At 37.8% G+C, this 24,049-nt stretch overlaps 1 protein-coding gene across 14 annotated transcripts in view; it reads left to right on the top strand.

Moving 5' to 3' along the window:
• Window positions 1-2,379: 2,379 nt before the first annotated feature.
• TCF4 (transcription factor 4) overlaps window positions 2,380-24,049 on the top strand; it is a 315,105-nt gene continuing 293,435 nt past the window's right edge. For 2 of the 14 annotated variants that reach the window (XM_073343597.1, XM_073343587.1), the window contains exons 1-2: window positions 6,400-6,487; window positions 6,842-6,914. In XM_073343597.1, coding sequence (XP_073199698.1) covers window positions 6,455-6,487; window positions 6,842-6,914 — 106 coding nt within the window. In that variant the 5' untranslated portion in view covers window positions 6,400-6,454. The other 12 variants (XM_073343585.2, XM_073343586.2, XM_073343592.2 and 9 more) reach the window with 12 other exon arrangements.

Raw genomic sequence — 24,049 nt, 5'->3', positions numbered from 1 at the left:
TTGCTGCTGGGAAGCCATTTGCTGGTGCTGTGGCTGCTGGGCTGCTTGTTGCTCTGCTGGTTCTCAGTCATCGATTTGAGAAGACATTCTAGGTCCATGTTGTCTGTCCCACCAATTCACATCTTTAGGTGGAGGGTGTTTGACCATCTGGGTCAGCCACTTCTCCCCTTCTCTAGGAATGGGAAGGATACTCACATTTTCCACCAGTTAAGGGGTCGCCTCACCGCTGGCACCTCCTCATGGCCAGGAGTGACGTGGCAGCTCTGTCTCGATGGGGTCCCTGCTTCCAGGGTAGTCCACAGACAAAAAGTAAGGTGAGTTAACACAAATAAATTGAGTTAGTAAGAGAGAGCAAGGCATGGCTCCTTCTCTGGGTGTATCAGGATCAGGGAGGGACCTTCAGGCAGTTGTTGCTGGGGAAGTTCTCACCTTCCCTAAGCTTTTTCCTCAAAACTGAGGGCTGTTCTCTTCCCTGGTCTGCCCACAAGGGAACTGTTCTGCTTCTCTTTTAACTCCTCCTCCCGCGTGTGTATATCTTGCAGCTGTGATGGGTGAGAGCAGTATTTGTTAATGTATTCTAGCCCTGATGGCTGCAGAGAAAACTTTAAAAGCTTGAACTGAATGCAAACCAACGTGCTGAGTCTGCAGACAGCTTGAAACAATAGCTTGGAGGTGTGAACTGCCCCATATATCTCAGTAGGTTGTTGACTCAGGAACCTACAGATGACAAATCATGTCAACACTGTTAACAAAAGCATCCAACTAATATTCTTATTGCACAATTCCAAACCACCTCCCATATCTTCAAAGGTGTCAATATCTCCTGCTTGCACCCTGACAGCCTCTGTGGTTATGAATTGTCCATACAAAATTCTGTGGCAGATTGAAAGCTGATAAGGTGCGGACAATATAAAATAAATTGAATGCAATATCAAAATAAATATCACAGGGGCTATTATGCTGATTGTTTTAGTCATGTTCATATTTAATTTAAAAAATCCTCATTTTTTTTAACTTGAAGCTGTTATAGAATTCCCAATCCACCAAACCAGTGTACCCCAGAAATGCAGAAGTTTTGCTGGAAGAATTAGCTTCAGTTTGTCACAGACTATGTGGGTCTCTTGTGTATATTATAGTCATTTTTATATTTTATTTATATTTTACTGTTTTTGGGTGTATAGTTTGTTTTATTTGTTCACATTTTCCATGCGTAGCATATTTATTACACCCTTTTAATACTATTGATGTTGTGGTTATTGCAGATATTTTTAAAATATTTTTAAAATTAATAAAAAAATCCATATATTAAAAAAATAGCTTACTATTTGTAATAATACTCTCTGTACTGCTCTGGCATACACTGGGTATATGTTACATCCCTGATAATTATATTCTCTTCTGAAACATTGATGTGATGTGGTCAACATAACTATGGGGTGAGGAGTGGGGGGCATGTGTGCATCAGGAAATTTAGTTATCTTACATAAAATACATACTGTTTTGCAATACCAAAATGCAAAAGGCAGAGATTATGCCACGGAACTAGGGATTGGAGCACCCCTTATTTCATGATGGATTATAATATAGAGGGGACTCGTCAAGGCCTTGCGGCCTTTAACAAATGGTGTTGTGGCAGTTTTATGAGCCCCTCTTTATCTGTTGAAACGAAGCCACATATGATCTCGAGACAGGTCAGCTGTGTGTGGGGTTTTTTTTTTTTCTATCTGTGTTTTAAACTGTAAGCTCTTTGGAGCAGGGACTTTCTTATTTTTGTGCCTTGCACAGTGCTGAGAAAATCTGGCACCAAATAAAAATAATAACAGAGGTCAAAAGTAAATGTCGCATCCTGTTTATGTTGCATCAAAACTTCAATATACGGGAAGACAGCAACATCGCATCTTCACCACCCAGCTCCCAAGAGTGCTTTGGGGGACATATACACCTCTCCCAAACCCTCCTGTGTGACGAAGGGTCACAATGTCGCACGGAAAAATTAAACTAAAGTGCACGCGGCTGTACTAGAGCAGGTGGCAAAACCTGCAACCCAGTTCTAGCCCGGTCAGTCATTCCAGCTGCTCCTAAATCTTAAGCACCACTAGCTGGTGCCCATCAGCAGGGCTCTTCAATTCCTATTTGTCTGTCTCTTTCACAGGGACCCACCTCCTCACTAGCTTCCTGTTTCTATTGCATTGGGATGGGTGGGGGTGAATGGGAGGTTCCATTTATCCTGAACAGAAACCATCCTCCACTTTCCTCCTCCTCCCACCTAGCCTGAGCTGACTCCATCTTGGTCGACTCTCTAGCCTGTCTGTTTATCACTCTCTTCATTCCTCCCCCCACTCCCCACCCCTCCTCCTCCTCCTCCTCCTCCTCTCGTCATTGTCCGTAATAGACGACGCGGCGGCAGCAGGCAGCAACGTGCGGCGGCGGCGGCAGCAGCAAGCAGCTCGTTCTCTTTATAAACCCCTCTGCATTGCCCGGATGTGAATGGATTACAATGTATCTTTCAGGGAAACGTATTATTACCAACGTCTCCATGGGGGAGTCACTGATGATGATGAGGCGAGAGCTGTAAACTTGGAACAAGTTTAAGACTTTTAAAAAACAAACAAACCAACAACACAAAAAGCACCAACCGAGGAAGGACAGAGGGAACAACACATCCCGCCACCACCAAGATTTTGAAGAGTTTGTGAATAACCATGTGTTTATAAAAACAAAAGAGGGAAAAGTTACTTGGATTTTTTTTTTTTTTGGCTGGCTTTTATTTTTGTTCTGTTTTGGGTGGGGAGATTTTGGGACACTTGTTTCGTGGTGGTGAATCAAAAAAAACGAAAAACAAACAAACAAACAAAAAAAACAAAGCCAGGTGTAGTGTTCGTTTAAATCGGGGAATAACCCTGGACCAGGACTGAGAACCAGTTAAAGTACTTTTTGTTGTTATTTTTTTGTTTTTGGGGGGTCAAACCTATGTGAGCTTATAAAGCACTTTCGCAGAAGATTTCTCTCTTTAAAATAGATACATATTTCCTTGGACTATTGTGAACAGATTTGTGGCCATTAAGGTAAAGTTACAATTTGCTGTTAGAGTAACTTGTGTGATTTTTTTAAAAATTGTTGATCCCGTTGTGTTATTTTTGAAAAAAAACACCTTACAACTTGTGCAATGTGTAAATTCAAACTGAAAATACACTGTACTAGTGCATTTATGCAGTGTAGCTATATGTATGAACTTATATTGTTCAACGATCCATCTAACGAATTTGGTCCTTTGTTTCTTGCTGGAAAATGAAGTCAGGTTTTGAGGTTTTGGAGTATATGGGGCCTGTAGCAGCAACATTTGAAGTAAAAGTATAACATGCTTTAAGGGTGGAGTGGGAGGGGTCCGCTGGCATGGTCCCCAGAAACTTTTGAGTGTAAAACAAATCAAATGGTTGATTCCCCCCCCCCCCAAGTTTGCAGCAATACTCTCTGTAAATTGAAACCCAGCATGTGAAATGTAGCGTTAGGTGCAAAAAAACCAAACAAACAAACAAAAAAAAACCACAACCAAATCAAAACAGAATTTAAAAAGATGACCTGGATAATACGGGTGTGTGTGTGTGTGTGTGGGGGGGGGGATATTGTTCTTCTTGGCAAAGTCTTTCAATCACGTGTGTATTTGCAGCCTAGTATAAACTTGCTTTGCCATGTGTATGTGTGTGAGCTGAAGAAATTTAAAGTGTAATCAATTTAAAAGTGCTTCGGACGAGGAGGAAATCTGCACCAATTGACTGGGATTTCAGGCTACGTGAGCTGCGGGTCTGGAGGACAATGAGGTGCCCGCTTGCGTTTTTTCTTTTCCTTTTGGAGGTGTTACTGTGAAAGCAAAGCCCAGAGCCAGGGGAACGTGCTCTTTTTCTGCTGCTGCTTTGTCCCCTTTCCTTAGCTGAACTTGCAGTCCGGCTTGTTTTGGTTTGTTTGCGGGGTTGCCCCCCCCTCCCTCCTCTCGCTTTCTCCCGAGGCAGAAAGAGTTTGGTTCAGAGTCAGAGCTCTGCCGTGTCTCTCTTGCTCTTTAGTGGCGGTAGCGGTGTGTGTTTGGTGAATGCCGTGATTATAGCAATGAAACCCAGAGCTCGGTACTGTTCTTGGAAGGGGAGTCCCTTCTCTCCTCTCTCGGGCGGTAGGTACCGCCGCTGGGCTAGAGTCGATCGGTGGCCGGCCGGTGTAATGGTGGAGCTAAGTTCGGATCTGTGGGCTCGGACAGGAGCTGCTGGAGGGGGCTTGCTCACCACGCGGCTTTTTATTTTTGAATGTATTTATTTATTTGCCTCCACGGGGGCTGCGAGCTCTTTATGGAGCGAGTCTCCCTTTGCCCCCCCCCGCCCCCGGTTGCCCACTTTAAAGGAACTGATGACTTTGCAAAGGGGCCTGGGGTGCTTTGATTATTATTATAATTATTATTATTTTTTAACCATCCTCTCTTTCATAAATGAGGGATTTGGTCTAATTGTCAAAGCCTGAATTCGGCCCCCCATCCCCTTCCACTCCACCCCCAACTCTGATTTCCCTTTGCACCCGGCGGCTCTTCACTCTAAAGACTTTGGGTCTTTAAAAAAAATCCTTACATGCTGCTTTACATGGAAGGAGGAAAAGGAAAAAAAGTTGGGAGCGGATGGCTGTAGTTTCTTCCCTGCGATTCTCATTCATTCCTCGCTGAACCTCCTGTTGCATAAATGATGCGTTGAGAGCGTGGCTCTATTTTTCCTTTTTTTTTTGGATTTGGGTTTAGAGTGGATGTTACCAGGTTTCGATCGTCTCTTTTGGAAATACAATATCGCCTTTTTTGTTGTTGTTTTTGCTGCCCCTCCATCTTTTTTCCCTCCCTTCTTCTCAGCTCCCCCTCCCCAATCTACCCGCCCCCCCCCCCAAAAAAAATCCGATTGTGTTTCCTCTAAGGCTCGGGACTGGGTTTCTGATTGCGGTTATTTCCATGTTTCTAGGTTTGTGTGATTTTGCTAAAATGCATCACCAACAGCGAATGGCTGCCTTAGGGACGGACAAAGAACTGAGTGATTTACTGGATTTCAGTGCGGTAAGAAACAACGGTGGAAATTAACAACAGCTGTAAAAAATATCTTCTAGCTGATCTGTTAAACTAAAAAACCAAAAAAAAAAAAAAAACCCAAACAAAAAACAAAACAACAAAACTGTGATCTAAGTACATTGGGTAATTTTTAATCAGCAGCTAGACCCATGGTAAATATGCTCGCTTAAAAAACAAAAAACAAAACAAAAACAAGAGTCTTATTATATTTTCTTGTACGTGATGGGAGATGCAATCTTGTGCCTAGCTTACTTTTAATGTCATGGATATCCAGAAATTATTTTTACAAAAAAATCAACCCACCTAAAAATGGACATTTCTCATCATTAGTTAATATTAACAATAATATAATCCTATTACTCAGCACTTATTTACATTGTCAAAGTGTTGATGGCACGTGAACTAATTAATTACTAATTAGTTACTTATATTCTACTTTCAGTTCTTCCCTTGTTTCATTTTTTTGGCACATTGAGAGTGCAAAGAAATCCACAACTGCCTCAGTTTAAAGTTTTCTCTGAAATCTCAGATGGCTTCTGCTGTCGTTAAACCTGTTTAAATCTTTTCTGAGGATCCCCGGATAGATGGTGCTTTTTTAAAAGTACTTTTTGTCTCTTTGGGGTTCTTGTAAATAGCCTAGTTCTGAGGGCAAACGTTAATCTGGACGTGTGCACTTGTCTAGTTTTATTCCCCCCACCCCATCCTTCCTCTCCCTTCCTCCTCATCCCTCCCCCCTTCCCCACAATATGTCAGGAGCATTTATTTAAGGGAAAAAACCAGTTTGTGTAAGGTGCATGTATGTTCTAAAAAGAATCAACATTACCACGAAAATCAAAACCACCTTGTAAATGAGGCTATTTCAGTCTGCTGCTGCTCTGGAAGAAAAGGAGTACTTGTGGCACCTTAGAGAGTACTCCTTTTCTTTTTGCGGATACAGACTAACACGGCTGCTACTCTGAAACCTGTCATTATGCTGCTCAAGACTTTCCTTTGGAGAAATGGCTTTGGGAAGTTTGGCCAGGAAATGTAGCCTGAGGCAGCTTTGCAGCCCCCCCCCCCCGCCTTTGCTTGTTGCACTTTTTCCATTTGTTCCTTCGCTTTTTGCAGGCTCTGACTCAGGGAAGGTGCGTATTATCCACTAGACACGTCGAAGAAGAGGGAAACCAATTAGGGTCGAAATAAATGCTGGAGAGAGAGAGAGAAGGGGGAGGGGAAGAGAGAGATTGAGAGAGAGAGAGAGAGAGAGAGAGAGAGAGAGTCTTGCTTCAAATTGCTCTCATGTTAGAGACGAAATGAGAATTTAGGGCAGGTGGCACTTTGCATTATTATTATTTGGGTTCACATATGACAGGCAAATCCTAAAACGGGATGGAAATGGACATTGCTACATTTATGGCCAAGGTTTCAACAAAAACTTTTTTTCCCTTGCCTTTGTCAGCATAGGAGTTTGAGTGGGGATTGTTCCTCACTGAGTTTTGGTAATATTGTTGGGGTCTGTGATTTTTCCAAATGTTAGTTGTATTGTTTGGGACTCTAATGAGCCTAATTAAAAAAAAAAAAAGTGGAAGTGGTAAGGGGCTAGGGGTGGGGTTGTAAGAAATACGGTATCATTTTCGGTACCATCATCTCAGATGGATGATTCATATTAAGTAAACTATTAATGTCCTTTTTTAGAGAATGTGGAAGGAACTTTGGGTTAACAATGAACACAAAATCTCCTGTTTTCCAGCAGTAATGTTTCTTTGTTTCTTGTAGATGTTTTCACCTCCTGTGAGCAGTGGGAAAAATGGACCAACTTCTTTGGCAAGTGGACATTTTACTGGCTCAAGTATGTAAAATCTTTGCTTAGCATGCAATTAAAATAGTCTTATTTATTTACATGCATTTTGTCCGTTTTGGTTGTGTTAATCTGTTTTGGAGAGCACATTCATTGAGCGCTATATAAGAGCTGGTAGTATTATCATTATTATTATTTCGACAAGTCTGATTGGAACATTTTCAAATATTTTCATACGTTTGTTATTGTAAATAAAAAAATCAACAGTATAATTGTTCAAAGTGAGCTAGGTTAAATCTCATTTTTTAAAAAATCAAACGTTGGAGAATGTTTAAAAATGGGGGTTTCTGTGTTTATTTATATGAAGAATGGTAACCAAAACAGCTAGGATAAGACTTAACAGTCACAAAGCCTCTTTTATTAAATAAATAAATAAATAAAAAATAAGAATCATAATAGAAAGGTCAGCCATACTAAAGCAAATAATTCTTAATTTTAGAAGTTAATGTTTACTGATGGAATAATCATGATCAACTTGAAATCTCAAAATTTTCCTTTTCAATTTAAGACACTGATACTTTTTCTTTCTTAATGTTTTTACTCCTTTCAAAGAGTCCCCTGAAATTCACTGAGTATTATCATTATTATTAATATTATTTATTATTTATTGTAGTTGTAGTATATGGGTGACTTTTTCATTTAATAAATATATGAGCCTTGTTCGTGACATATTGTATATGTGTATCTATGTATATGTATAAATCAGAGTTTTCGCAATAGAACACCTGTACAATGATTGTCTGGCAATTAGGGAGGAGTTTTATGTCAGAAATTTTTATATGCCTGACTACTTCAAATTACACACATTTAAATTTCTTTATTCTTTTGGCTATTCAGTTCCATTTAAGAGGGTTTCTTACATTGCTGCAAGTAGTGTTTTGGATGTGTCACAAATACATCTACAGTTAAACAGTTGCAGTGTCTTAAAAGTACTGGCAATTGAACATAACTGTACAATGTACCTAACAGTATTGTATACAGAATACTGCTCTAAATCAGGTAGTAAATTTGGACAAGTCTTTACTGCAAACTATCACTGGATCTCTCTCTCTCTCTCTCTCTCTGTGTAAAAGTCACTGCATATAGTTTCATGTCTGTTATTTTCAGTTTGTACTCAAGTAATTAAAGAAACCTCTTCTGTGCATTCAGTTTAACCATTTTTCTGAAATGCACTGATACGTTAATTAACTTTTAATTTCTAAAGAAGGACTTTATTACCATTAATTTGATGTTAGGTTGTGTTATACAATATTTATATGTCCTATTAGGTGCCACTTAGTGCTATTAAACTCTATTTTTTTTCTCCTCTGATAATATTTAGATTTTTAAAATAATGACAAGATATTTATGATTTTTCTTCATAAATATAGTTATATTTTCAATGTAGTGACTTTGGAGATTTTACTGATCTCAATAACTTTATAGTCATAGTTTGCCTAATATCTCTTATGTTAAAGTGCTTAATCCTATTTTTATAATTTTATTGACAATAGCTGTTTTTATTGAATGTATAATATTCAATACATTTGTTTTCATTGGACAGAAGTGTAAAGCATTTGTGCCAGACAAATCAATTTGTCATGCTTATACACAATCAATGCAGTAGCTAACTTTGATCTAGCAGTAATTAAATAGATTGCTATATTTAAGAAATTTGTCTTATGCTTCAGCTATGAAGCCAGTGTGATCAAAAATAACAAAGGATAAAAATTCTAAACAGTTAGTGAAATTGAGTTTTATAGTGTTTGTATTATGTCTAAAATTGAAACTATGGAAATAACTTTGGTGCATCATTTTTGACATGCAAATGATTTAATGAACTGAGGTAAGTCAGTAATATTAAGATGTGGACCATTTAAAATAGCAGCTCTCATTGAAATTCATACTTAATCTCACAATCTGTGCTAACATGCATATGCTTAAATATAGCACTTTGTGATAGAAGAGGGTAGAATTGCCCTGCCTGATAAATAGAAATATATATTGGTAGATTTTATTCACAGTGTGAAGAAAATGTTCACTATTCTTTGTGTAAATAACTTGCAATTTACTATATAAAAATCTCCTGTTTGGTCATTAGACAGGCAATTTAAAATACTTGTTCATTGGTTCCCAAGAAAGATGTCAATACCCACATATTAAAAGTATTGTACCTAATGCACTAAATCGTATATCTGTGGCCTTGAAGATATACTTGTATAAAGAAAAAGTGTAGTTATTGTTTCATGGTATATGTGTATAGCTGTGTATAGTAGTGCCTTGGAAACTGCTGCAAGATATGTTTTAGATAAATGAATATTCAGCAGCATTAAAAACAGTGATATTCGTAATTCAGAAATATAATTTATTGTCCCAATTTTTTTTAGCTATCAAAATTTGTTCAAAACTGAGACTTGTATGCAGATTACTTTTTCTACTGGGTAGATGAACTTAAAAAGTTTGAGCAGACAAATGACATTCCTCAGTAAAACTGATATTTCTCGTGTTGAAGACGCACAGATGTCGTCATCCCTCTGTGTTGACTTGAAACTTCTGAGTACAAAAAAGACCCCAAAGAAAAGTAGTCCCATGTAGTGAGGTGAAACTAACTGTGTTTGTGCGGAGTGTGGTAACATTTAATCTTGAAGTCATTTTATAGCTCTTTATTCATTTAATACACAATGCTCTGTTGTGATTTGTAGTGTGTGAATGAAAATAAAGTAGAGCCATATTTCCTTTAATCTTTAATTTCACAAACATAGATTCTTACCACCTTAAGAAATGGTGAGGCTGCAAGGGAGAAAGGAATGTAACCTGAGCCACAGCCATCACATTCCCATGGAGCATTTTTCACATGAAAGGTTTTTGTCAACCCAGTAAAGGACCAGCAGCTTTTGTTTGATGTTTGCAGGTGTTCAGCAGAGAGCACTAAAACAATTCAGCCATGCTCGTTCAGAGGCTTTATGACCTTAACAGGGGGAATTGGTGAGGATTGGAATTATTTTTAAGAAAACTTCCCTAGAGTTATTTTAACTTGTATATTGAAATTGTAAAGTGATTTAGTACCTGCTAGCCAATGGTCTTAAACCAAAGTGAGAAATACACATGTCCATTTGAATCAATTATTTATTTATTAATTTTTAGGAAAGGATGGCAAAATAACAAAATCTACTTTTCCAACATTCTAAAATATTTTGTGAATATCTGTCATGTTCTTCATTTATATCAACTCTCTACAATAAAAACTGTTAGCTAGCAATGGGAGTGTGAGATAAGAGAGAGACAATAATTGTTTGTACTTGATTTTGAGAATAGATTTTGAAACAGACATATGATATTGTTGGTACTGAACAACTTGTTAGATCTAGTACATTGGTCACATCTGGCACACTTCAGATTTCCAGCTATTATATGGTGGTTACAAAATCCCTCTCCCTCCCAGTTGTGTTAAATTTTGGCTTCTTCTTCTTCTGCAAGTATTTAATTTTATCTACATTTTCAAGCATCTATTAAAGATTGCTTACAGTATGTGTATTTGAATATTGTGTGGATGAGAACAGCAATAGAACGAATTAATGCTTAGGATAGGCCATTCCTATTATGTGAAAAATCTTCGTTAGCATAGACATTACTGAATATGTCTATTGATTTAAAGGATTTAAAAGTTTGCGTTTAATTGTGTCCCTAGTTTGATTAAAGTTGTCCTGAATTGGAAAAATAGTGATTACCAATTAATATTTCTTTAAGTAGAAAGACACACATTCAGTTTGATTTTGAAGTTATTTTTGACTTGGCCTGTGTTTGTGGGTAAATTGTAGCAAAATGTGAAGGGCTTTTACACAGTTCATTCTTTGAGCATGGCCTTCTGTGATAAAGCACATATTTTTTTTATTATTAGTTGATCAGCAGGAAAACTTACACTAAATATAATATTTACCTTAAAAAGGGTTTTGGTAGCTGTTGAGTCTAGTGCCACCTCAGTTTGCATCCACAGCTCACATTAATGTTAGTAGGAATCGTGTGTGTGTGTGTGCGGGGGAGAATAGACGTGATTGGGAGATTTTTTTTTTTTGAGGAGTGCTAATATTATTTTATTTTTTAAAAAAATGCAGAATTACCGTTCAACAGCAGAAAATAAAGTATGAGAGATTTTAACCAGGCAGAGGAGTAGTTTTAATAACTGAGAAGTAGAAACTGGCATTGGTATATGATTATATGTTGCAGTTAAACAGGTGCCCTGAAAGACTAGCTGTAGATGTTCAAATTTGTAATGGATTACATTAAGGGTCAGACTTAGAAAAATATTATTTAATATGGGTGTGGGCTTCAGTTGCATGTTGTGTCATGTTTATCAATTTGACACACGACATTCCACCATTTTGGTGTATGGATGCAAAAAAAAAAAAAAAAAAAGTAGCAGTAGAAATCGCAGACCCTTGGATCATTTAACCTGCCAGTCTTCACCATGGTCAGATTGTATTTATGGATTGTAATATTCTTCTCTTATTTTGTCTTTTGCTAAATCTTTAGGATTTAGCTACTCAAATACTGAAGAGCAACTACTTTCATATTTTTCATCACTAATGTTGTGTAATTATGATTAAGAAGAAAAAGAATGCTGGTTACCTCCCATCCTTCCAGCTATGTTTATGTATAAAGAGCTTGATCCTGCTCCTATTAGCCTCCATGGCAAATCTCTTGTTGACTATACTGGAAGCAGAATGAGGACTACATTTTGGTGTTTGAATTGGCCCTGAGATCCCATATTACATACTTATAGGTCTTAAACATTTAGGCATAAATAGAAGAGATTATTACCAAGCATGTACCTTATTCAAAGTGCCAAAGTGAGTGTTATTCTATAAAGAGCATCCTAAAGTAAATGCCATCTCTAATTATTTGCCTATATTTTAAAATTTGAAACTAAATTAGTATCTTAATAATATCAGAAAGAAGATATGATCCCCTCTTAACTTCTGACGAAGAGGTCACTGACATACTGTAGCCTTGGAAGATGATGGATAGTTTAGGTAACAATTTACAAAAAAGGTTATGTAGAGTGCAGTACCGTGTTTATTATATTTGAAACTGTAATATATACATGTACTTTGCTGTTAGCTACTGTATCTTTTTTGTGTTTAGTATGGGTTTGTTGTTTAATCATGATCAGGATATACCTATCGCACGATGTATGTAGGTATGCAACCCCATTTATGTAGTTTATAGTTCTAAAGCATATATTTTCACAGTCTGAGTGATAAAAAAATTAATTGGGTCCAAAATTCAGCCAGTGCAGCTTGAAAGAATCATGTGCAGCTGCTATGGGAGTCTGTCGGCCACATTAAGCATTGACATAAATGATGTTATAAGTTATTGAATGAATGTAAGTTAGTCTTACGAAGGTGCAAGTGTTAAACCAGTGTGACTTGCCCTGATCTGGCATTAAATGGGGTTTCAAAACCAGTGTAACTTGCACACTGACGGATACAGTAGAAAAAGAGATTATCAGGATGGTATGAGATACAATAGGTTTCTTCTAATTTGGTTTGTTCCCACACCACCTGCAGCAAGCTGGGAACCAAATTCACATTAATTCTTGTCAGAAGTCAGTACAAGTCCCATCAACTGAATTTGATTCCCATAGAACACTACTGAGGCATAAATGATAATTGCGTTGTGCACCTGCTGAACAACAGATCCTGCAAGTTGCACTGCTTTGCCAGTTATACACATTTTCTGGCCCTCTTATGTCCAGTGTGTAATTTACACTACTATTTATGCCATGGCTGAATTTGAAAGTCCAGTGTTTGATAATGACTTCAGTAAATAACAGGTTTTAAACAAACACACTTTGGGATTCAAAGACTGTTAAGAATTAAATAATTAACATTTTTGGACAACATCAGCAAATTATCTTTACCATATTACTGCAATGAGGAAATCACTTAGATAACAGATGAACAACTGAGTCACATAAGCATATATAATAGAACTATGTAATGAAAGTTTATGTTGAATCTCTCTTAAATGCTCAGAATGACAGAGTACTAAAGACTGTCATATAAACAGTTGTGTTTTGAGCTTAAAATTATTCCTTTTTTCTTACATTTGCTATGATAAACAAAGTAATTTTATAAGCTTTTCAGATTAAACATTTACATCTAAAGGTAAACTACATTTTGTATCTGGAAGTTTTTGACTTAGGAAGGCCTAGAAAGAAGTAGAGTTGTGGTGACCTCTGGCCTGTGTTTTCAGTGTTTGATATTATGATGCTATTTAGATCTGTTCCCATGAGCCAAGATAACAGAACTGCAATTGCTTAACAAGGAACAGTGTATGTGTTTCAAATAGTCTGTATTTTAAAGATCTTTTACCAGCATTTTTTGGATAAATGTTATCAAGGTGGTGAATGTAGCCATTCAACAGGTAGAAATTAAACTTGTCCAAAAAATGCAAATTCATTTATATTATAGGAAGTATCTCAAGGATCATGCTCATTTTGTTTAGAGGCTTATAGAACCATTGGGGAAAAATCCCATAGTGTTCACTCAGACAAAACTCTTATTGAAGTTAGTTGGGTTTTACGGGTATAAATAAAGTCAGATTTTGGTTTCTAGAGAGAAGAATCTGTGTAATTTGGGAATAGTTTACATGTCCTATTTAATAAATGTATATATTTATACTGTAGTAAATATCAATGTATATATTATACTCCTCCGTAACCTTTATCTATATGTTTATCAGTCTTTACATTCATAGAGGACCTTTGGACAGGAATCTTGACCTTTTTTTCTGTCTGGAAAGCATCCTAGTACATGATTGGAAATACATAATAATAACAATAAGAGCCAAATGAGATCACTTTGGACATTTAGTCTGGCCCACTCTTTCTGCAGTGTTAATCCCTACAAGAAACTGCATGTAAGAATCTTGATTTTAAACACAGAACCGGATTTTAAAAAATAACTACCAAAACTGGGCATTCTCATTTGAGTAGCTATTTATATTTGAATGTCCAAGGGCCCAGAGCAATAAGGTCTTCAGGGTTCTCAACTCCTGTTCTTGTTAGGAAGTACTGTGCACCTCCCAAGATCTGGCCCAAGTGCCCAAGCTCTGCTACCATTATCAGTAATTATGAAGTATAAACATTTGGGATTTGTGCCTTCATGCCATGTGTCTTCTTTTGAATACTGGACCTCCATACGTCTTATCTAACCTGCTCTCAATAAGGGCTTATTGCCTAGTGGTCATTGGCAAGGCTGTAGTACAGAAGCAGTAGTGACTGAATTTTTAGACAATTTTCTTAATATTTTACAAGGCCATTAAAATATTTTTTTTCTTAACAGACTTGCAGGAATAGCAAAAGTGTTGAGAAAGGTTGGCATGTTTACTTTCATCGCAAAAGTAAATAAAAGCGCAGTTGATCAGCTTATCAAACAACCAGGTGTGTTTAAAAATCAGTTTATCTTGGTGGATTTCAGAGCTGTGAAAAGGTATTATATTTAAAGGTACAGTTACACTATTGTTCCTATGAATGCTATTGTGCTTTTTTGTGACAGTTAGCATTTAATGAATGACTTTCTCGACTATCATTGGTGGTAGTGACAATATGGAGTTTATTAACTGTATTGATCTATTTTGGAAACAGCACTTCACACGTCCTGCTGTATTTGGAGAGTACTTTTGAGGAATTAGTTTTATCCTCTAGAGTTGATTTTTAAAAATAATTAGAGATTCCTCTTTCACTTGATGGAAAGTCCTCTGAGGTTAAGATCATGCATTAAGCACTTAAGTGGCGCCTTTCACCCAGTCTATTCAAAGTCTATCGGAAGTGAAAGATGAGATATTGGTCACTGAAATTAAAAGTTTAATAAGGGTCTGATCCTGCTTCCACTGAAGTCAAATTCTGATCTTTAGTTGACTTCCAGGGGAGTAGAATTGGGCTTTAATTGTCTTCTTTCAGATTTGCTTTAAGGGTGACTTGTCCTGCAGACCTTACTTGTGTTAGTATTCTTATTGAAGTCAGTGGGAATAGTTAGGTCAGTGGACTTTCTCATGTGATTAAGAGCAACAGAATTGAGCGCTATGTGGATATGCTATATATATTCGTGCTTATTATATTCATAGGGTGAGAGTCTGTGCTGTGCCATGATAGAACCTGCAGTTCGAGGGGAAGTGGGGCTAAGGTATCTGTCACCTCTGTGCCGATTCTGAGTAGTTCAGGGAGCCGCAGTGGCCCCTAGCCAGGGCTGTCCACATCATGATAGCCTATCACCAATTGCCTGTAGACAGAAGCACTGTCTAGAATCTCTGCAACTCTGTGTGCTGCAGCTCCACTTCTTCATACCCTTGACATCCCCTTCCCATCTTCAGCCCCACCCTTTATACTAGGATATGCAAGAGTCCTTGGAATTCAGCATGTGGCTGTCGTCTTCAGTTCTTGTGCTGGGGGAATTCTCCTCTTGGCTGGATCCTAGGTTTTTAGACCCCCTTAATGCTGCTCCGGTCCTTTTACCCAGTGTACTGTGACCAGAACAGGGGTGAGAATCTCATCCACACATTTTAAGGCCAGAAGGAATCACCATGATCATCTAGCGTGTCCATTTACATAACACAGGCCATAGAATTTCACCCAGTAATTTCTGCATCTAAGCCAATAAATTGTGATTGAACTAGAGTATATCTTTGACAAAGACTTTCAGTCTAATCAGATACACCAATATAATATATAAGATCATTATATTTTGTGAGTATATAACTAGATTGGGCACCCATCTGTCTGAATTCTGATGATGTTGGCCATAAACAAAGGATTCCTGAACTGCCTTGTTCCTGAATAATTTATATAAAATTGCGGGTTACCAGATTAACACAGCATAACCTGGTTTGTCCTTGGATCATGCATTTGACTATGGTCAACCTGTTTGATAAATAACCGTTAAAAGGATTTTGTTATGTTAAAAATAACAAAGCATGACTCCTGATTGAATATCAAGACTGTAATTTAATCTCAGAGGTTCTGGTACCGTTCATAAACCATTTGAGTTGTTTTGTACTTTGTGACATCAGCCTAAAACTTGATTGAATTATGTCTTTGTACCGTGAGAGCACCTGCTAGTACCACTCGATTTAAGGGTCTGTCAGCATTTCCATTACACGCCTTCTTTCTGAGAAGTTTGTGCCTTGGACTGAGCGTTTGAACTTTGCTCAGCACTGGCATATAAACTTTCAGTCTGGGAGCAAAATAGCCCCAAACTGTAACATAGTGCATAATGTGTCAGTGCCACATTTTTTTCACCACTGGTTTTCCCTTTTAAGATGTCTGATCCTGCTTTCCTTAGTTGGACAAAGTTCCTATTTCAAGTCAATGGGAGTTTTTCCGGAGTGAGGACAGCAAGTGTTGGCCATCAGTGAGATGCAAATGCATGAAAGGGAGTTATTTTAAAGTCTTAAAAGCAAGCCTGTCCTGAGCTGAGGCTGTGACACTTGGAGTCTCTGTAGTGCAAGTTGTTTGTGTGAACCTGCATATATTTGAGGGTAACTAGGTGCATGGTAGATCCATACTAGCAGCCTTGCCTACTGCTAGCATGACGGACCTATGAAGGGATTCCCATCTAGAGAGCAATGCTGCGTTTGCTTTCAGGCTGTCCAGTCCCTTTCCTAAACCACCGCCTAGTGCCAGTCACTTCTTCCCCCTCCAAATAAGATCAGAAGCAGGAAAGGTATTGCAGTCAACTATGTAGCAGTGGACTTTGGGGTTCAAAGCATACTTTGGGGACAAATCTGCATTTAAATGTTTTTGTTATATTTTAAACAGAATGCAAAAGTCTCATCCCTCCGTAGAAACTTGGAAAGATGCAAATAAGTGCGTGGGAGTATCTTCTACCTTGAATCCGTGGAGCCTGGAGAGTGAATCCTGTAGGGCACATGTGAGGGCAGAGGCTAGGAGGGAGTGCAAGGCAACCTGGTAGCATCTGCAGTGCTGCTCCTTTGGCTGAAACTCTCATGAATGAAGATCTGTGTTAGCATCAGGCAGATTTCTTATGTGGATTTAATATGTATATAGATACATCGTGTGGTTTGATATCTATGTAAAATGGGGTTAAAAATTGAATTTCTGTCCTCAGATGCACATTCATGACTCCAATGACTTGAATCGCCCAGAGTTCCATCACTTTTATGATTTTAAATTAGAATGATAACAAATCTGTAAATATACTTTGTGATTTAATTATATCCTGTATATTAATTCAATACATTTGTTTTCTTTGACCATTACAGTGGCTTTTTAAAATAGGGGATATGCCTGAACTATAGTTTAGTCAACCTTATGATGCACGGACATCAAACTATCAAAACCCAATATAATGTGTCAATTTGTGGCAAACCAAATAGTGCTTGAATTCAGTTTTCAGGATCTCACATTAACATTTAAGTACAGACTCTAGCTGGCTGATCTGGGGTATTCGTTCTGAGATCGGGCTGAAATACTAAGTGAACAGACATGGAAAAAGGCAAGTATCTTGATCCCCCACAAGTTCAATGAAAGGTTTGCCATTGACTTTAGTTGGGACAGAATTAGGCAAAATTATATTATACTACATTTTGATTAGAAGAAGATTAACGTTTGGAAAATGATAAAATGTGGAAAATGATAAAGATACTCTTATATAGAGCTATTTTCTTTAAAATGAAACCTAAAGCAAAATATTTATCCTTTTACTCACTAGAAGACTTGAGTTCAGAAGTCTGTGTTTCCTCGGTTACTGTTGATGACATCAGCTTCCTCCATGCTATCATTGGTTAGAGGGAACAGGCAGAATGCTGACCAAAGATTGGAGGGAGTGTGAAGGAAGAGGAGGGTTTATTTGAGGTTACGGCAGTGGACTGGACGTCAAGATTCATTTCCTAGCTCTGCCATGGATTTCTTTGTGACATTGGGCAAGTCACATATCTCTGACTGTGTCTCAGTTCCCATCTAAATGGGATAGATAGTACTTCCTTTGTCTATTTGGTCTATTTCTTGGCAAAGACTGTCTCGTTCTTTTTGTTCAGTGCCTAGCACACTGGGGCCTCTGAACACTGCTGTAATACAAATAAAAGTGATTTTCAAATATGGTTTTTATTCTAAATTGGTTTTTAATTTTTAACTGTATAAGAGGTCAGTCCTGAGCAGCCACAGGAGGGATTCAGCATCTTGCTGAATTGGGTCTATAGTCTGTTAGAAGTAAGTCCTTTTTTACCCCAGCCTTCCACTGCGTGACTATCATCCAATAGGCATCAGAGTTGTGGTTTTGCTTCATGACCTGTTGGGACTGAATAGAGATTTAGAGAGAAGGGCAAGGGTAGGGCCTTGGCTGCATGACTGCCACGGATAGATCCAATACCCAAACCTCCTGCAAGAGAAGGAGGAGGCTCAAGAGCTTCCTTAGCTACTGCAGCTTTAAGACTGCAATAGCAGACCTGGGTTTGCCCTACGGTTACTCCACTGGCTTGGAGAGTAATTTATCTTCCTTGATCTCAGTGGATCTCCCCAGCACTCAGCTCTTTTACCTGCATTGTGCATGGAGGAGAGGATTTGGACTTTAGTGATCTGGATATTAAGAGATTTGTGTTGTGTTGTGTTTTTATTGCAAAAGCCTAAAGCTTTGCACTTCACCTTGCAGAAATCATACCTACCCAGATTTAGAAATAATTGCTGGTTTAGTCCTTCTTAAATACATTATTTTACAGTACGGTGTATATCAAAGTACTTCATGCTGTACTGAGCTGTATTGATTTCTGATGCATAAATTTACCTGAGTTTGGATGAGCCACTTTTTTTGCTTGTTAGGCTTAAAATCCTTTTTCACCAGTAACTGAATGTTTGTGATGAAGATTTGGAGGAGAAATGGACATAAAGATTTGGAAAATAAAGATTTGCTATTCTTGTCTGTGTACATAAGTTGGGCTATTCTGTTTTTTGACGGACTTCTACAATTATTTATTGCCTTGTATTCTTTCATTTTGTCTACATATTACCAAAACAATTTGTTTCATAGGACCTTGCAACCTGAATTCACTCTTCTGTGACTGGCTAGGTATCAGATACCACGTGCAGTATGTTATCAGGAGTCTTTGTTGATTGGTCTTCCACTAATGCTATTCGAAGGCAGTTCTGTTCTTTGTGATATTCTTGGTCCTTCGAAACTAAGTTTATTTGATTGTATTTTGTCCATAGAAGCCTTCGGAGAAAAATGTAGTTAAATACATCTAGAAGTTAGATGAGTCCGCTTCATTCTACGGGATCATGGTTGCTAACAAATGCACTGCTTAACTTCTGTTCTTCTTGTCTAATTGCTCCGTAGATTTCGTATTCTTTGGGAAGATTTACTTAGGAAATCCTGTGTCTTATTGTATAAATAGTAGAAAATTCATTAGCCTAAATTAGATATTTCATAAACACCACAAATTCGAGAATTTAATTTAAGAGCTAGCTTATTAACTAATGGACATTGTTTTTTTTACTGTCCTAATTTCCTCATTTATATTCCACTTTATTTCTTTTATCTCTCTCTTTTAAAACTGGAGTAGCTAATTGGCACTAGTGGCAGCATCATGGTGACAGTGCTTCAGGTTCATGCTCGTGTCAAGATTTGATAAAGCGGTTTGGTCAGTGTGAAAGAGCAATGCTTCTTCTCATGTCCCTGACTGTGATTGAAACGTACAAGATCCTGAAAATGCATTGATATCTAATGAGGAAATGAACATAGCAAAATTACCAATTACACAAAAATAAACACACAGTTCAGAACAGTTTTGGTCGCCATAGGAGCTTTTAATGTACATTCTTCTGTAGATGCTCCGTGTCTACAAGCACCTTGTTGGTTTTCTGTTTAATACTTAGCGGTGAAAATAATGACTGTATGTTGTTATTATTTTAAGCAAGAAACTAGTTTAGTTGAAAGACTGTTGCCAGACTATTTTTAAAAAAATAACACCTTTCACTTCTCTCTGGGTTAATATTAAACGTTTCTGTTCAGTCCTGGGTACTCAGAGACTGTATTAGGAAGACTGTCCTTCCTTCCTTGCATGTGGAAACTGGAATGTGTGATGTATTGTATCTTTAGATGTAAGAAGCCAGTCTGCCATTGGGAAGGGCTAGGCTGCGTTTTCAAAATGGGAATTTTACAGAGGGAGAGACACAGACACACTTTGCTAAGACTCATGGAGATTTTATATTTGTTCCTTCTTTGTTGATTTCCTTAGTCCAGTCATTTAGACGGAAAGTCCACTGAGATTATGGGGGGAAGGGGGGAAGGAAGGAAAAAAGAAAAAGAGGCAGTCCTATTCTTTCTGTACTCACCCAATCCTGCCCACTGGTGGAGCAGGATGAGACCCATTTTCTGCAAGAGACACAATCAACTTGAAGTCTAATTCAACTTCAAAAAATGGATTGCAGGTATGACACTTACTCTGGAATTCCCCTGCAAATTTTTGTGGTTTTACAGCCACATTTTCCTATTATTTGTTTTTAAATCTCCATCTGTCTCTGTCTGAGAAGCCCAGACAAACAGGAAATTAAGTATGTCGGGGAAACAGTGAAAATGTCTAATATACAAAGTAGTGTGAAATGCACCAGTAAACACACTGAAAATAATAGTGAGAAAGAATTTATTCTTTTTAATCTTTTTCATTTACTCTAAGGTTTTTTTCAGTTGATGGGGTCTCTCTAAGTCTTATCAGGTCTGTATTATCTCCTTTCCTTTTTCCCAGAGTACAGTGACCTTTCTCCATTCTCATAACTGTCAGATCAAGGATCTCCATTAAATGAACAGCAAATCCATTCTCTTGTTCTTGTGTTTTTCACATTATTTATTTATATTCATGGAAGACTGTCTCTCTGTTTGGGGTGGCACAAAATTTAGAGTATGGCTTGGTTCCATCTCGCAAAGAGTTTAATAATCTATTCCATGCCTGAGCTCTCAATATGTACAATATTCAGAGTAAACATTCTTTACCAAAAATACATACTCTAATATCAAAGACAGACTTATCTGAAACTTCTACGAAGCTAGAAGAAATAACAATTTTGGCTGATTTCTTAAACCCCTGCTAAAAAACAAAGTGTTACCTCATTACTTTCTAGAATGTGTCTCGATTTAACTTAGCAGCCCAATGCATCCCACAGCAAAAATTCTTATTGTTTATTGGGAAGGATGAAGCTTAATACATTTCTCCAAGTACAGTATATAAATCCATCAAAAGAAATAGCTGAAGGTGAACAGGAGTTACTGAGACCGCACGGTATCTAAATGAATTGTATCCCAAAGGTACTGTATGATTTAAATATCCCCCCGCCCCCCGGGGAACCCTTGTAGAGAGGGATATTGTAAACCCCATGGTGCCAGAGGCTAAAAACTTTTCAAATGGCTCAAAAACATTTTGAAGCAGTTATAATGGACCATATGTTCCCTTTGTAGTGAAAATGTGCACAAAGAATAAAGATCCACAGAAATGTTCTGCAAAAATGAGCTGTGCTATTTATTCAAAGCATACCCTCTCGTCGTGGCTGGAGATGCTCCTTGAAGACAGCCAAAAATATGGTTACCATGTTGGGGAAACTATTATAGGAGACCAGGTTGTGCATAACTGTGCAGTGAGCTATTTCCAGCTCCTTTCAGTCAGAGGTGAAGCCAGCCCTCCATCATTAACAGCATATATTCAGTACTCCATGATAACATCATTATCATGCCAAAGCAAGGTTCTCGTGCCTGTGCATAGTAAGTTATTGTTATTAGCAAGGGAATCATAAGCTGCCCAATTAGTTTATAGGTCTGTATCTGGCCCAGTATCTGATCTCTCAGAAAGATAGGAGAGAGTGTCCTTTTCAAGCTGCCACATTTCCAAAAGTATAGGAGGTTTGAGACATGCTATCTAGTTTCTTAATCTTAATTTGTTCATAAGGAGGAAACTTGAAGATGAAATCTCTTCAGAGTATGTCAGGAAGCTACCTCACTCTAAGAGGCCAAGTTTCTTGTTGATGCTTCAAAGAGAGAGTTTCTTTGAACTATCATTTTATCCCATTGTTAGTTCCATGTCCTTCATCCAATTGGTGGAGAGTCTTTACAGGCATGATTGTGCATCTCCATGATTAGTGCCATTTTGTTTTACCTAGCTCAATGGCTAATAACACGTAATTATCTGAGACTTTTGTTACAGTCAGAATTTTATATTCACATTGGTTTGCTTAGATACAGATAAATGCCATTTAGCATGCCACCATTCTTTGAAACGTTTGAGAGCTGTCTTCAACATCTGTACTGGAAACGTTTATTTTTCTTATTAATTTCATTAGGGTTTCATGACAGAACTTATTTGCTGCAGAAGAACGTCTCATCTACTGATGGGTGAACCTGACAAAAGATTTTGTGTTGATAAGCACCCAAGAGCTTAGATGCTTATCCAGTTACCTTGGATCTGCAAAACTGGGCTGAAAATCTAGTGGGAACAGATTTCTTGCTTATAGCTTAGCTATAAATACTGTAAGAATGGCATTTCTTAAGGTATTTCAGTACTAACACTTTCTTTCCTGTTTGGAGGCAGCAAGTTCAGAAGGGTGAGAAAGTTTTAAAAACAAAAAAACACTAGTGGGGAAATAGTATCCGCAAATGAAGAGTTGGTAGTTATGGCTTTCTCTTAAGCATTACAAATATTAAAGAAATGGATGGTGGATTTTTAATGGATCCCATCCTCAGCTGGTGTAAAGTGGCATGCATCACGCCATAGAAGTCAATAGATCTATGTTGATTTACATCAGCTAAGGATCTGCTCTTATGTTGGGGAGGAGCTAATGGGATAAAGTCCGTAGTATCTTTGTTTTGGAGAGGACAGCAAGCAGGATCATTGCTTCCTGGGATGAAGAGATGCTGCAGCTCTTTCAAGTATTTGTGAAGCTTCCACTTAGAAGACTTTTTCTATTTTATCTTTCATCGTAAAATTAGAAGTGCACATTTCAGGATTTCTGATTTGGCTGAAGCCTCCTTCAAGCACACATTCAATAATTTGTCTTATTCATCTCCTCATCATGCACATGGTTATGTTACATTCACCTAGGGTGCAGTGATAGAGATAGGAAGAATGAATATGGATGAATTGAGGAATACAAGTGCTGTAAAGTGATTTTTACAGCTCTTCGTATTGAGTTTGATGCTCTCAAATGGGACACTGTCAAGACCTGTTCTATTTTTTGAGTCATCAAGTGCACTTCATGAAGTTTCCCCCCTGTGCTGGGGCCTGCTTTTGGTCTTAACTGAAGTCAGAGGTGGTTTTGGCACTGATTTCAACAGGAGTGGGATCGGGGCCCTTTGTCTGCCTCATTTGTCTACAGACTTGTAAATTTCAATATCTTGCAAGCTTATGCGAATGGAGGTGACGGGGACAGTGGTGAAAATATATAGTTTGCACTTGTGGTCATGTTTATTTTTTAGATTAGGGTTGCCAGAAGATTAATTTTTATCTTACATGCTGATGTAGACCTTGCTGGGGTGAGACCTTGCTGGTGTCAGAACAGATTTTCAGGGAGTAGAAGAGCATAGTGAAAACATGTTTCAGTATTTTAAAGTGATTAAAAATATTGACTTTTTCTAGCTTCATGATAATTTGTAATGAAAACCTTTTAAATGCATTCCCTGTTATTTTTGTAGTTGGTGTATGCTTTGTATTTCTTTGCCCTACTGTTTGGTTAATAAACATATTTAAAAAAATATATATTCATATACACAACATTATCATGATTCGGCTTAAGCACCTGTAGTCATAAGTGCACTTCATTTCACCTAATTAAGTTATTTAGTCATTTACACATTAGCAACGTACTACATATTCCACTTTTACAGGAACTTATTTTAATTATACTCACAGTTCTGTTCTGCTCCATTATAGTCATAGATCAAGCTGAATAATAACCATTTAAAAAGCCATATGCAAAAGGAGATCATTAAGACCAAATTATGGTAACAATTCTGATGGTCACAAATAGAAGTCTAACCAACATTTTCCGCCCCCCTCCCCCCCAGTCCTGTAGATACAATCCTCTTTGAGCATTTAAGATGACAATTTAAGAACAAGCTTCAGAGGGGTAGCCGTGTTAGTCTGGATCTGTAAAA

The sequence above is a fragment of the Lepidochelys kempii genome, chromosome 5 (assembly GCF_965140285.1).
Source record: "Lepidochelys kempii isolate rLepKem1 chromosome 5, rLepKem1.hap1, whole genome shotgun sequence".
NCBI lineage: Eukaryota > Metazoa > Chordata > Testudines > Cheloniidae > Lepidochelys > Lepidochelys kempii.
This window is presented reverse-complemented; position numbering and strand designations above follow the sequence as displayed.